General features: G+C 37.0%; 1 protein-coding gene across 51 annotated transcripts in view; it reads left to right on the forward strand.

Moving 5' to 3' along the window:
• smoc1 (SPARC related modular calcium binding 1) overlaps positions 1 to 13,543 on the forward strand; it is a 156,991-nt gene that overhangs the window by 121,017 nt on the left and 22,431 nt on the right. For 50 of the 51 annotated variants that reach the window (XM_021467096.3, XM_021467091.3, XM_021467094.3 and 47 more), the window contains 4 exons: positions 1,563 to 1,755; positions 4,972 to 5,054; positions 8,394 to 8,499; positions 13,000 to 13,244. In XM_021467096.3, coding sequence (XP_021322771.1) covers positions 1,563 to 1,755; positions 4,972 to 5,054; positions 8,394 to 8,499; positions 13,000 to 13,244 — 627 coding nt within the window. 51 annotated transcript variants of the gene reach the window in all.

Genomic DNA, 13,543 nt, shown 5'->3' on the forward strand with positions numbered 1-13,543 from the left:
TCTATGTAAGTTTTGGGGTGCATTTCCTAAACAACAACGTAACTCATGGTCGAACTATCATAGTACGATGCATCGTTTGGCAAAAGAACTATGTAATGACGAGTGTTTCCCAAAACCCGTAGTTTCTCTCTCGCAGATCCATCGTTTGAACCACGTTCGTTATAACTTCTTTTTTTTATCTCATTCAGAATATGTGTGCTACCCAAATAATGACTAAAACTAAATCTTTGAGAACGCCTTTCTCTAGCAAGGTGGCGCATTAGACCAGGGGCTCATCTCCTGTTTCCAAAATGCATCACAAACTGCTTGAGAAACTGTTTTACTATGATAATTGGTGATGAAAATAAATGATGTTCAATAAGATGTTCTTGTGTTTACTTACTGTTTATTCAGTAAAACATGAATTTTGAACTGTAGGCCTCACATAAGCTTGAAACATCGATTTTTCATTACCTTAATCCGACTAAAGTTATCACTGAACTAAACAGAAATGGGATTAAGACGTGTGGAGTATGCAGATATTAGTGGCATTATTAAAGTAAAGACCGCAATCAAACTATCATCGTCATGTAGGACTTTTTGCCATATTTTCCCACAAGATCCACATACGTGGCTATCAGTAAAGGACCACACATACACAAACTCAAATCGCGAAATGCAAAAATTTTTTTCTTTCCATTAGGCATGCGTTATTAAACTCCATATCCCTCTAATACCCAGTTTGTCATGGGGGCATGGTTGAAATAATATTTATAAGTGAATGTGAAACTACCGAACTGCAGTTAAATTTACAGGAAACTCTTACATGATAGCACTTAACGTAAACACCTTATTATATTATTGTCTATTAATGCAAATAACTAGATCACTGATGTCCATGTAAGCGTAGTCAGTAGTCTCTTCGAAGTAAGTGGAAGATCCAGAAGGGCATCCTGCTGATTTGATTCAGAAGGGCACTTTTTTTATTAGACGGCTCACCGGTTTGACTTTCATTCACCGTCATTCATTTTAAAAAGCACCCAGTCCATTTTATTTGTTTTACTGGGACGCATAAACTCTACAGGTGCCTGATAGATGTGTAGCTAACATTAATCAGATTCACTCTATTTAACTGCATCCATGTTAGCACGTCACGTTTGATGTGGTAATTTCACAGTAGGAATACACACAGGTTCGAAGACTCCTTCTTGCCCCCTACAGTGCAATCCGGCCAGGGATACATCCGCGCTAAAATATCAAGGTGGAAGTCATCATAGCTTGCGTAGAACAGACCCAGCTCCAGACCCAACTTTGAGAATAGTTTAACCGCGATATTTTTTTTTTTTATCGCCCCAATAACGCAATACGTTAACATAGATAACGGCCAACTACTAGTACACACACAACAAACTTTTGTTTTGGATTCCACCTTTATTTATTTGACAGCACTAATCATTTTTAATTTCAGCATATATATTTATATTTTACTTATTCATTTATTCCCTGTTAAATAGAATAGCTAACCGTATTTAAAGTGTGCAACATCAGTTTCTATGTATTGAGTGTGTTTCTCATGGTTTTAGAGAAAGTTCCCTCTTGTGACCAGGAGAGGCAGACCGCTCAGGATGAGGCTCGTCAGAACCCGCGGGAAGCCATCTTCATCCCTGACTGCGGCCTGCAGGGCCTCTACAAGCCAGTTCAGTGCCACCAATCTACAGGTTACTGCTGGTGTGTGCTGGTGGACACCGGGAGACCTATACCTGGAACCTCTGCAAGGTAAGACAAAGACAATCCAGACAGTTCTCATGGCCAGTTTTGTCATCAGCATCGCCTCTGACTCAAGACATTATTATTTACGCTGTAACTCCATTATTCATACGATGTGTTTCTGGATGAGCTTGCATGCTGTAAACATCTCGAAATGCTGTAAGTATTGCAATCATCAGTAATGCTATCCAATGCGACTGATTAGTTTAGTTGTGGAATGTTATGACAATCGATTTTCTCTCCAAACCGCAGTCTTTATTTTTCCATGAGGGCAACTGTCAGCGCTGAATTTTGTTTAGAAAGGACTCAAATTAAAAGCATGAAAACTCCTGAAGTGTTTCTACACATTATGAGCCCTGATTTATTTTCCACTTTAGGAGATGTGCTCTGTGTTTGTAAATTACTCTCCTTTCCCCTCCTCTGGAAATATCCAGAAGGTTTCGCCAACTGGTTCTTGCTGAACGAACTTCACAATTTGATTTCAGGCTCTGAGCCCATGTTGCCTTTGAACCATGCGGAGACAGCTTGATCCTTTGGATGGATGTTCTGAACATTTCCGTTAAACCACGGATTAATTGTTGTTCTTGTGTGAGGCTGCAGTGTCATGCATTCTTCTGTCTGTCTCGCTTAATTTTGAGTGCAATAAAAACAAGTGAACCAAATCTGACAAAACAATGAAATTAAATACTTAGGGGCCTATCATACACCAGGCGCAACAAGCCGCAAGATGTGTTTCTATGACATGTTGCTATTTTCAGACCCTAATTTTCTCATTTTCCGCCACGTTGTTTAAATAGCAAATCCATTTGCGGCACTTTGTGGACTCATGAATGTTTCGGTCTAGAAAAGAGGTGTGTTAAGGCGCATTGTTGACACATCGCTATTTTAAGGAACTAAAATAAACCAGCTAAAAGCAGGTCTAAAGTCCAGCGCAAAGCGCGTTAGTTGTGTGTAGGCCCACACAGAATCTGCGATTTCACAGATTTTCTGCAGATTTCCACACATTTTTAGCCCATCATTAATTCTGGTTATTTACTTGAGTAAATGTGTGTAAATCTATATTTATTCAGTTTTTAAATTAAGTACAGTAATATTATACACTAATATGAAAATGTTCATCTGATTTGTATACAACGCAGTTTGTACAGTAATATTTTCTGTCTTTTAGTAACTATTTTATATGAGAAACTTGCTTTGTTTTCCAAATAAAAAAATTGAATCTAATTGGATTTGAATTTTAAACATTAAATATAAGTTAAAGAGATATTATTTTTTTTATTTCACTTACTAAGGTTTTAGTTATGATACTCCCAAAATAATTCCACAGAAATTCGCAGATTTTTACCAAAAATCTCGAGAGGGTGCTCGCTGCAGAGCCATTTGAGGAGAGCTGAGCTCCAGCGAGGGGGAGCATGAGCTGTCGCTCCTCCTCCTGTAAGCTGTTTTAATGCGTACACCAACCCCACCCCTAACCCTACCCCCAGTGACATCACTCGTAGAAGAAGTGCAAAAAAGGTGGAGCTCAAGCTTAAGCTCCCCCTCGTTGGAGCTAAGCTCTCCTCAAATGGCTCTGCAGCGAGCACCACTTGAAATTCTCCGCCTCGGCAGATTCCTTCTGGCCCTAGTTATGCACCTCCCTTACACATTGCTTATTACACACAGGATGTACAGCAATACACAAATATCTTTACAAATGAAAAAGAATTAAAGGATTCACAAAAATAATTATTTTTTATATAAAAACCACTGCCTTCATGCCTTTTTCTTATCGGGGAAGAAACTTATCTTTCAGTTTATTTATGACTATTTGCTTTTGAATAATGTTATTATTTTTATTAGAATTACTTATTATATGCATATTTATATTTGTTTTATTAAAAACAAGCTTGTTTCCCAGAGATGGGTTGTGGCTGGAAGGGCATCCGCTGCGTAAAAATGTGCTGGATAAGTTGGTGGTTCTTTCCGCTGTGGCGACCCTGGATTAATAAAATGACTAAGCCGACAAGAAAATAAATTAATAAAACCAAGCTTAAATTTGTCCACCTGTCAGGTTTTAGACCAGGGGTCATCAAACTTGTTCCTGGAGGGCCGGTGTCCTACAGATTTTAGCTCTAACACTAATCAAACACACCTGAACAAGCTGATCATGGTCTTACAAGGTATACTTGAAACATTCAGGCAGGTGTGTTGAGGCAAGTTGGAGCTAAACCCTGCAGGGACACCGACCCTCCAGGACTGAGATTGGTGACCCCTGTTTTAGACCATATGGAGGATAGCATGTGTATTTGGTTATAACTAGGCCCACACGGAATCTGCGCTCGAATTCTGCAGATTTCTGCAGATTTTTAGCCCATCATTAATTTTGTTTATTTTCTTGAGTAAATGTGTGTAAATCTATATTTATTCCGTTTTTAAATTAATTTCAGTAATATTATTGGCTAATATGAAAATGTACATCTTATTTATACACAATGCAGTTTGTCCAGTCATATTTTCTGTCTTTTAGTAGATATAATATTTGAGAGACTTGCTTTGTTTATCAAATAAAGTGCATCTAAATTTGCAATTTAAACATTAAATAAATGTTAAAAAGATATTACTTTTTATTTTACATATTAAGGTTTTAGATATGATACTCCCAAAATAATGCCGCAGTAATACGCAGATTTTTACCAAAATTCTCTGCAGAAATAGCAAAGTACTTCCACAGATTCCATCTGGCCCTGGATATAACTTTTTGGAACACACTTCGTTATTATTGTTTATTTATTCATTTGCTGGAAATTAGAACTGTATTTAGAAACACTTTTGAAACAAATCTTTAAAACAAGCTAAATTAATTATGTAGGCTAATGGACGTCTGTGCCTACAACACGTTTCCACGAAAAGAGTGAAAATAAAGAATGAATAAAGAATCTCATTCTTGCCCTGCTGATGGTGTGTTTGACCGTTTTCTCGCTAGTGAAGTGTTCAGTTTTTCCACTTACAAAATCCACCATGTAAATAGCAAATGCATCATGGTGCGATGCAACTGACTCCTAAAAGGAATGGGAGATGAGATTGTTTTATTCTCAAAATACACCCATAACTCATTAAGAGAATAAGCTCAACCCTGTTAGACCATGCGCCTCGGCGCAGAGCGTATTTTTTGGTCTTTAAAATAGCAAAAGTGGATTCTCAGTAACTTTAAGTAACCAATTGCCTAATGTCTTTGTTGTCTGTCAGGTATAAGAAACCAGAGTGTGATAGTGCAGCTCGCTCTCGAGATACAGAGATGGAAGATCCATTCAGAGACAGAGATCTGACAGGTGAGTGGAGCGGCTGACATTTCAGTATGCATACTTTTACACTGTTCTGTATGTATTTTTGCACATTTTATTATAAGTGTTATCAGAAAATGTTGTAACTTATATGCATTCACTGGAATTGTGGAGGGGAATGAAAAAAATAGCCATTTAAGTTCTATATGTTAACCAAGAGCTGTACCTGAAATGTGTCTATATCAACAATATAGTATTGATTGTTTGCTTAAAATTGTTATTTCCTAGTTCACGGGTGGCCAACCCTGTTCCTGGAGAGCCACCTTCCTGCAGATTTCAGTTGCAACCCATATCAAACACACCTGCCTGTAATTATCACATGGTGTTCAGGTCCTAATTAATTGGTTCAGGTGTGTTTGATATGGGTAGCAACTGAAATCTGCAGGAAGGTGGCTCTCCAGGAACAGGGTTGGCCACCCCTGTCCGAATTAAAGCCTATTGTTAATTTTTCAATCGCAGTAATTAGCAGTATTACTGATGTGTCTTCGGTTCTCTGCAAATGACATGAATTTGCTTATAGATAGTATTCATCTCTGTGTTTAAAAAAAATCCAGCTCTCTAAAGTAAGGAGAGATTTCTTGTGGTGCTTGCTAATAATGTTTGACAAATGGTTGCAGGATCAAGTACAGAATATGCAGTACCACATGTTAGTATTTAAAGGCGGTTTCCCCTTGAAATATTAGGCTTTCACTCGTTCCAATTCTTTCTGGGGCTTCTCACTTCTTTCCCTTTCATTTAGAATTTTATCGTAACTCCTTTTTAATTCCCCATCTGGTAAGTTTACTGAGTAAAACATGGCTCCTGACTGGGCAACAGATGTGTGGTGTAGTTTACGATGGTGTAGACCACTGGGGAGGACAGCAGCGGGAGGCCGAGATGTGCTGTCAATGCCTGAGGGGACTTTAGTGAAATTATTTTTATGTACTCTACTTGAGTGCTACCTGGCACCAAAACAAAGAGTCTTTTCTGAAGAGGTTTCATCCTTTCAACTCAAGAATGGAAGGGGAAACTAATTTCGGGTCCATGTACAAAACAAAAGAAAAATTTCCACGGGCCAAAGACTCTTAGAAAGAAACTTAGGGCTGATCTACACCAGAGCTTCCAAGTCTGATGCTGCATCCTAATGCATATACTATTCACAATACTATGCACAATAGATCATAGATTAATTTTATGAAAAAATATTATATTATTCTTATTTTTTAATTCAACCATAGGGGTGCGGCCGGGTAGCGGGCCCAACAAGACAATGGCTGTTTCTCAATATGCGTTCTTCAGCAGTCTTGCGTCCTCGTGTTTTCATGTAACGTCATCATCAGCTGCCTAAGTTCAGTTCCAATACTCAAGACTGCAAGTACGAAGGATGCATGAAACTTCCCGAATGTGATCTTGATATCGAGGACGCACCGATGCAGACTTGAGCACCGAACTTGCTCTGGAAGTCCCAGAAGTCATTGCGACTGGAAGTGGGAAGCGCTGCATTTTATTTAGATTCATTATTAAAGTTCAAAGATAGCCTATCACTTTGTTTACTTCAGGTGATTCCTTAAATGAAATGGTTAAAGTAAACATCACCATGAACATCTTAATAAAGGTATAAACACATTAAGGGTGTTTGTTTGATGAAATTTGTATTAAAATCTGTTTTATTTATATTGTGCTGAGTATATTTATAATGTTTTTATGCAAAGTATATTTTTTGAAAAAGGAAAAAACAATAAATCGTTGTATGAAGGCTGTAATGTTTAAATAATTTACCATTTAAAACTCGTGAAGGTCATGTGACCATCAGGTAGAATGTAGCATCTAATTTCTCAAATGAGATCTTCCAGCCTGACCAGCTAAGACCAGGCTGGAAATGGCTGGAAACCAGCCTGGAAATGGCCAAAACCCCTCTAAAACCAGGCTGGTCGACCAGCTAAAACCAGCCAACCAGCCTAGGCAGGTTTAAGCTGGATTTTTCAGCAGGGGTGTTCTCTGTCCTCGCGGTCCCCTGAGTTCGTTATTCCAAGGACACCTGGCAAGACCAGTCTCCACAAGAACGCAAGTCCGTTCTCTGCAATCTTGGAATTGAGAAATTCCTCGCATAGGAAGGTTTTGATGCAGTATGTTAAACGTTGTCAAACGTCGACGAAAAGCGTGAGCAAAAAACATCCCGGTGGGCACGAGCCTTCAAGCTGCTCATGTGCTGCCAACCTGTTTTCACTAAGGAGCACATGACATGTTCCTTGATCCTGGAACAACATTCCAATCAGCCAATCAGAATTAAGGGATTGGTTTAGTGTTTAGGCTTATGGTTTATGCACTTTTACACTGTTATCCAACTATAATTCCCTCTGATTTTGGGAATAATTTACAGTTATAGTGGGTTTAGGGGTAAGGAATAGATATGGATTACATTTTCAAACAAAAATGATGTTCCAGGATCGCATCGTACTTGACAAAATCCTGATGTGCACTCGTGTGTACCGCTAAACACAACTAGGGACTCATTACCGATGCAGTAGTGTGTCTCAAAGCTCAAGCCTTCACAAAAGAGAACATACTTTTAGGGTATGGTATGTGAAATAAGACGCAGCATATGTCTGTTCAAAACAGTTTGGCAACCTTGACAAGATGAGTCTTGATTCCATATGTTCTAATTTAACAGTCGGGCTGAGAAGCACTGAGCCGGCACGTCATCACACTTGTCCAAACCTTACAGATACTAATTGAAGTCACCTGGCGAGCCACAGGGCCCCACCTCCCATACTGCCCTGAGCCAGCGAAATTGGCAAATCAAGAAAGTTAATAGGACTGAGGTAGAGGACACAGCGCTAAAATGAACCCGAGTAAAAATGTAAATTACTTTATTGCATTCTTCTGTTTCAAGTTGCCTCTTAAGAGACACAATTAAGGCCTAAACGTTGACTCAACTCTAGCATGCTGTTGTGGCCGAGCATCTGGGACAGTTAAAAAAAAAAAAAGTGCTACCCAAGGTGTTCAGCAATGTGTTGTAAAAGTTAACAGGGGCTGCGGTGGTCTGCGAAAGTGCCCTCGTCACCTTGTCGCTCAACCCTATTTGCTACTTTACATTTCACACGTGTACTTAAGCTACATTTTTTGTTTATTATACAGTCTTTGAACTGCTGAGACACGGATCAAATGTGACTTTTAGAAAAACACAATCATATGTTGCATTTTTGTTGTTGTTGTTGAGACAGATTAATGCTTCCCTCTCCTAACTGTGAGTGTAATTGAAAACAAATTGTTCTGAGACTATTTTGATTTTGAAATATCTCGTTTGCGTCTAAATGGGAATGCTTGTGGTTTATCTAAATGTTACAGGGTGTCCAGAGGGAAAGAAAGTGGAATTCATAACAAGCCTTTTGGATGCCCTTACTACTGACATGGTGCAAGCTATCAACTCGCCAACCCCCTCTGGTGGTGGGAGGTAAGAACTTGATAAAGTAATTCAAATTAGCAGTCATGTTGGCATTGCGTTCTTTAAATTCTTGACTCGCAGCTCTATTTTTGCTCAACATATGGAAGTTAATGATCGGAATGCTTGAGAATTGGAGCCCTTGTAAATCTTTTTGTGAAGCATTTGGAAAGCCTTTGATGCAGCTTCTGGGTATTTCAATTTAGTTTTACATCCCTCTGGTTAAAGAGAGGCAAGCTGTATAGAGACCTAAATCTTGGAATAAAATGTTGGAAAAATCACTTAAAGGCAGAGTTTATTCTGAAATTTTAATTCTGTCATCATTTACTCATCCTTCACTTGTTTCAAAACTGTTTGAGTTTCTTTCCTCTGTTAGACACAAATGTCTTTATTTTGAAGAATGCTGATTGCAGCTACCCTTTGACTTCCATCGTTTGCATTTTCCTACTATCAACGTTGATGGTTACCGGCAACCAGCATTCTTAAAAATATCGTCTTTTTTGTTCAATAGAAGAAAGAAACCCAGAGATATTTAAAACCCCATTTTTAAGGGAGAGTAAATGTTGAGGTCATTTTCATTTTAGACGAACTATTCCTTAAAAAATATCTGAAACTTTTGAAGTTGCATTATTATTAAAAGAAAATAAAAGCTGATCAAGTCAGAATTTATGGCTGACATTAAAACACATCCTCAATGGACATAATGTTGATACACAGGCAAAAGAAAATGTTATGGTTAAACCATTATATCAATAGATTGTAAGAATGTATATTAGTGATGTAATATAAATTATTTATTAGGCTATTTGATTGACAGCAGATGTTTTGGGGAAAAGCTGCCCAGAAAGAGTAAATCTACCATATAATATCTAGATCAAGTGAATTTGTGAAAAGCTTTGTAAAATCAGCATATTTTTTTTTTTTTGTAGTTTTATTTTATTTTGCTGTGAAAAGCACAGGCAGCACCAATAGGTGGTCTTGCGCTGTCATCTAGTGGCTAAAATGGTAACTGAACCACTGAAATAAGCATACAGACACTGAAACTACTGTTTTTGAGACCTCTTCTACTGTTATACCGCCACCTATTGTGTGATCTTTACAAATTTTTGCACACCTGTTTACAATCATATGTTACGTTTACAACAAATTTCATGAGGTTTTTATTTTTCTTTACACATTAATAGGCATGCAGCTTCATAAAGAAACACTTTCATAATTGAGCCTTTTACAGCTAGTGGAAAGTTAAACTTTTTAAAAAAAAATTATTGATCTACTCAGTCTAGAAATTACTACAACACTGGTTTCATGGCAATTGATCAAAAACCAGGGACTAGTTTACAAAAGTTTTTTTTTTTCATATATTGATGAATCTTTAATGGACGGTTTGAGTGATATGAGTGGTTGTTGTGTCAAATTGTTCAGTTTCAGCAGGCCTATCATATGATTTGCATTGTGTGTCCCTTTGTGAAAAGGTTGTGTAATAAACAATCAATTACAACCTCAAAAAAAAACTCTAAATCCCCCCTAGTGGCTGCAACCAGCATTCTTAAAAATATTGTCTTTTTTGTTCAACAGAAGAAAGAAACTCAGAGATATTTAAAATAGCAGTTTTAAGGGAGAGTAAATGAGGTAATTTTCATTTTAGACGAACTATTCCTTGAAAAATATCTGAAACTTTTGAAGTTGCATTATTATTAAAAGAAAATAAAAGCTGATCAAGTCAGAATTTATGGCTGACATTAAAACACATTGTCAATGGACATCATGTTGACACACAGGTAAAAAATGTTATGGTTAAACTATTATATCAATAGATTGTAAGAATGTATATTATTGATGTAATATAAATTATTTATTAAACTATTTGATTGACAGCAGATGTCTTTGGTGAAAAGCTGCCCAGAAAGAGTAAATCTACCATATGATATGTAGATCAAGTGAATTTGTGAAAGCTGTGTAAAATCAGCATTTTTTTTCTATTTTTATTTTATTTTGCTTTGAAAAGCACATGCAGCCGCAAAAGGTGGTTTTGCGCTGTCATCTAGTGGCTAAAATGGTAACTGAACCACTGAAATAAGCATGAAGACACTGAAACTGCTGTTTTGAGACCTCTTCCACTGTTGTAGTTCCACCTATTGTGTGATCTCTACAAAATTTTGCACACCTGTTTACAATCATGTCACATGTGTACATTGTTTTTTCTTTACACGTTAATAGGCATGCAGGTCTATAAAGAAACTTTTCTTTCATAATTGAGCCTTTTACAGCTATCCACAGTGGAAAGTTAAACTTTTTTTCAATAATTATTGATCTACTCAGTCTAGAAATTACCACTACACTGGTTTCATGGCAATTGATCAAAAACCAGGGACTAGTTTACAAAAGTAGTTTTTTTTCATATATTGATGAATCTTTAATGGACGGTTTGAGTGATATGAGTGGTTGTTGTGTCAAATTGTTCAGTTTCAGCAGGCCTATCATATGATATGCATTGTGTGTCCCTTTGTGAAAAAGTTGTGTTATAAACAATCAATTACAACCTCAAAAAAAAAAAAAAAACTCTAAATTTCCCCTAGTGGCTGCAACCAGCGTTCTTAAAAATATCGTCTTTTTTGTTCAACAGAAGAAAGAAACTCAGAGATATTTAAAATCGCAGTTTTAAGGGAGAGTAAATGATGAGGTAATTTTCATTTTAGACAAACTATTCCTTGAAAAATATCTGAAACTTTTGAAGTTGCATTATTATTAAAAGAAAATAAAAGCTGATCAAGTCAGAATTTATGGCTGATATTAAAGCACATTGTCAATGGACATCATGTTGACACACAAGCAAAAAAATGTTATGGTTAAACTATTATATAAATAGATTGGAAGAATGTATATTAGTGATGTAATATAAATTATTTATTAAGCTATTTGATTGACAGCGGATGTCTTGGGTGAAAAGCTGCCCAGAAAGAGTAAATCTACCATATGATATGTAGATCAAGTGAATTTGTGAAAGCTGTGTAAAATCAGCATTTTTTTCTATTTTTATTTTATTTTGCTTTGAAAAGCACATGCAGCCGCAAAAGGTGGTCTTGCGCTGTCATCTAGTGGCTAAAATGGTAACTGAACCACTGAAATAAGCATAAAGACACTGAAACTGCTGTTTTGAGACCTCTTCCACTGTTGTAGTTCCACTTATTGTGTGATCTCTACAAAATTTTGCACACCTGTTTACAATCATGTCACATGTGTACATTGTTTTTCTTTACACGTTAATAGGCGTGCAGGTCTATAAAGAAACTTTTCTTTCGTAATTGAGCCTTTTACATCTATCCACAGTGGAAAGTTAAACTTTTTTTTCAACAATTATTGATCTACTCAGTCTAGAAATTACCACTACACTGGTTTCATGGCAATTGATCAAAAACCAGGGACTAGTTTACAAAAGTAGTTTTTTTCATATATTGATGAATCTTTAATGGACGGTTTGAGTGATATGAGTGGTTGTTGTGTCAAATTGTTCAGTTTCAGCAGGCCTATCATATGACATGCATTGTGTGTGCCTTTGTGAAAAGTTGTGTAATAAACAATTAATTACAACCTTAAAAAACTCAAAATCGCCTCTAGTGGCTGATTTCTTTCAACATTTTTACAGAGCTCTAGTACCATGAGTCGAACATGCCCATCAAGTTTCGTTCTAATCGCCCACCGTAAACCTTGTTTAATGGCTGTTCAATATTAAATGGTTATTGGCGGCCATGTTTTTTTGAGATATGCCAGTGTCTTTATAGTATGTCACAACAACTTGGACAAAGACACGGCATGGCAAATTTCAAGCAACGGTTGTAAGGTTAGGGGCTCTTACATGTTTACGCCACATATCTCATTCTGTTCAAAAGTTATAGCTACAATAACCAATTAGCTTCGATTAGCATGGAACTTTTTTTGTTTACTGTTTCGTGCAAAAATATAAATTTTTACTTTTTAAAATAATTATTGATATTCTATGTCCAGAGAATTTTTCTGAACTAGTTTGGTTTCGGTCAGAAAAACCTAGGACTAGTTCACAAAATTAGGTTTCGGACAAATCTCAATATATAGCAGAAAAACGGTGTGTCGTAGAGAAAATCCGAGTGACTCCATTTTTGTTTGGGCTGACCCAAGGATTCCAAATATGTAAAATTATTAAGTCTATGAAAAATGGTCTACGAATGGCAGCCATAGATGTTGAAAAATCAATGTTTTTAGCACCACCTATTGTCCGATTTGGGCGAGTCATGGTATTTGAGTAGCGGTTAACTATTTGGACCAACTGACTAAGTTTCAAATCTCTTACGGTTTCATCTGGGTGTTCCGCATTACGGCTAAAGAAAAAAAAATAAAAATAAAATAATAATAATAATAATAATAATAATCCTAACAAATACAATAGGGTTTCATCCCTACGTGCTCAAACCCCTAAAAAGAATCATTAGGAAAATAAAAAAAGAAAGACAGAGACAAACTGGATTGTTTCTGTTCCAGGTTTGTTGAGCCTGACCCAAGCCACACACTGGAGGAACGGGTGGTTCACTGGTACTTTGCCCAGCTGGATAATAACGGCAGTCACGATATCAACAAGAAGGAGATGAAGCCCTTCAAGCGTTATGTGAAGAAAAAAGCCAAACCTAAGAGGTGTGCCCGCAAGTTCACAGACTACTGCGACCTTAACAAGGACAAGACCATCTCTCTTCAAGAGCTGAAAGGGTGTCTAGGAGTCAATAAGGAGGGTTAGTAGTTTATATATTTCTTCTTTAGATTTCAAAACAAAAGATGAATTAGATTTAGAGGTGTGGTGTTGAGCTTTGGTGGAACCACATGTTCTGAGGTTACTACGGAAGTTACTTAACTTCCCATGGCACTTCCTGAATATACAATGAAAGTTGGTGTTCCTACCGATTTCCTACCAGTTTGATGTGGTGGAGAGACTGGTGTGTGTTAACAGTGTTGAAATTGGAAGGGAGGTAAGGATAAAGGTTTAAAAAAGTGTTTGTATGTGCAACATTATTTGTATACAAAAGTATTTGTA

This window comes from Danio rerio, chromosome 17, assembly GCF_049306965.1.
Source record: "Danio rerio strain Tuebingen ecotype United States chromosome 17, GRCz12tu, whole genome shotgun sequence".
Taxonomy (NCBI): Eukaryota; Metazoa; Chordata; class Actinopteri; order Cypriniformes; family Danionidae; genus Danio; species Danio rerio.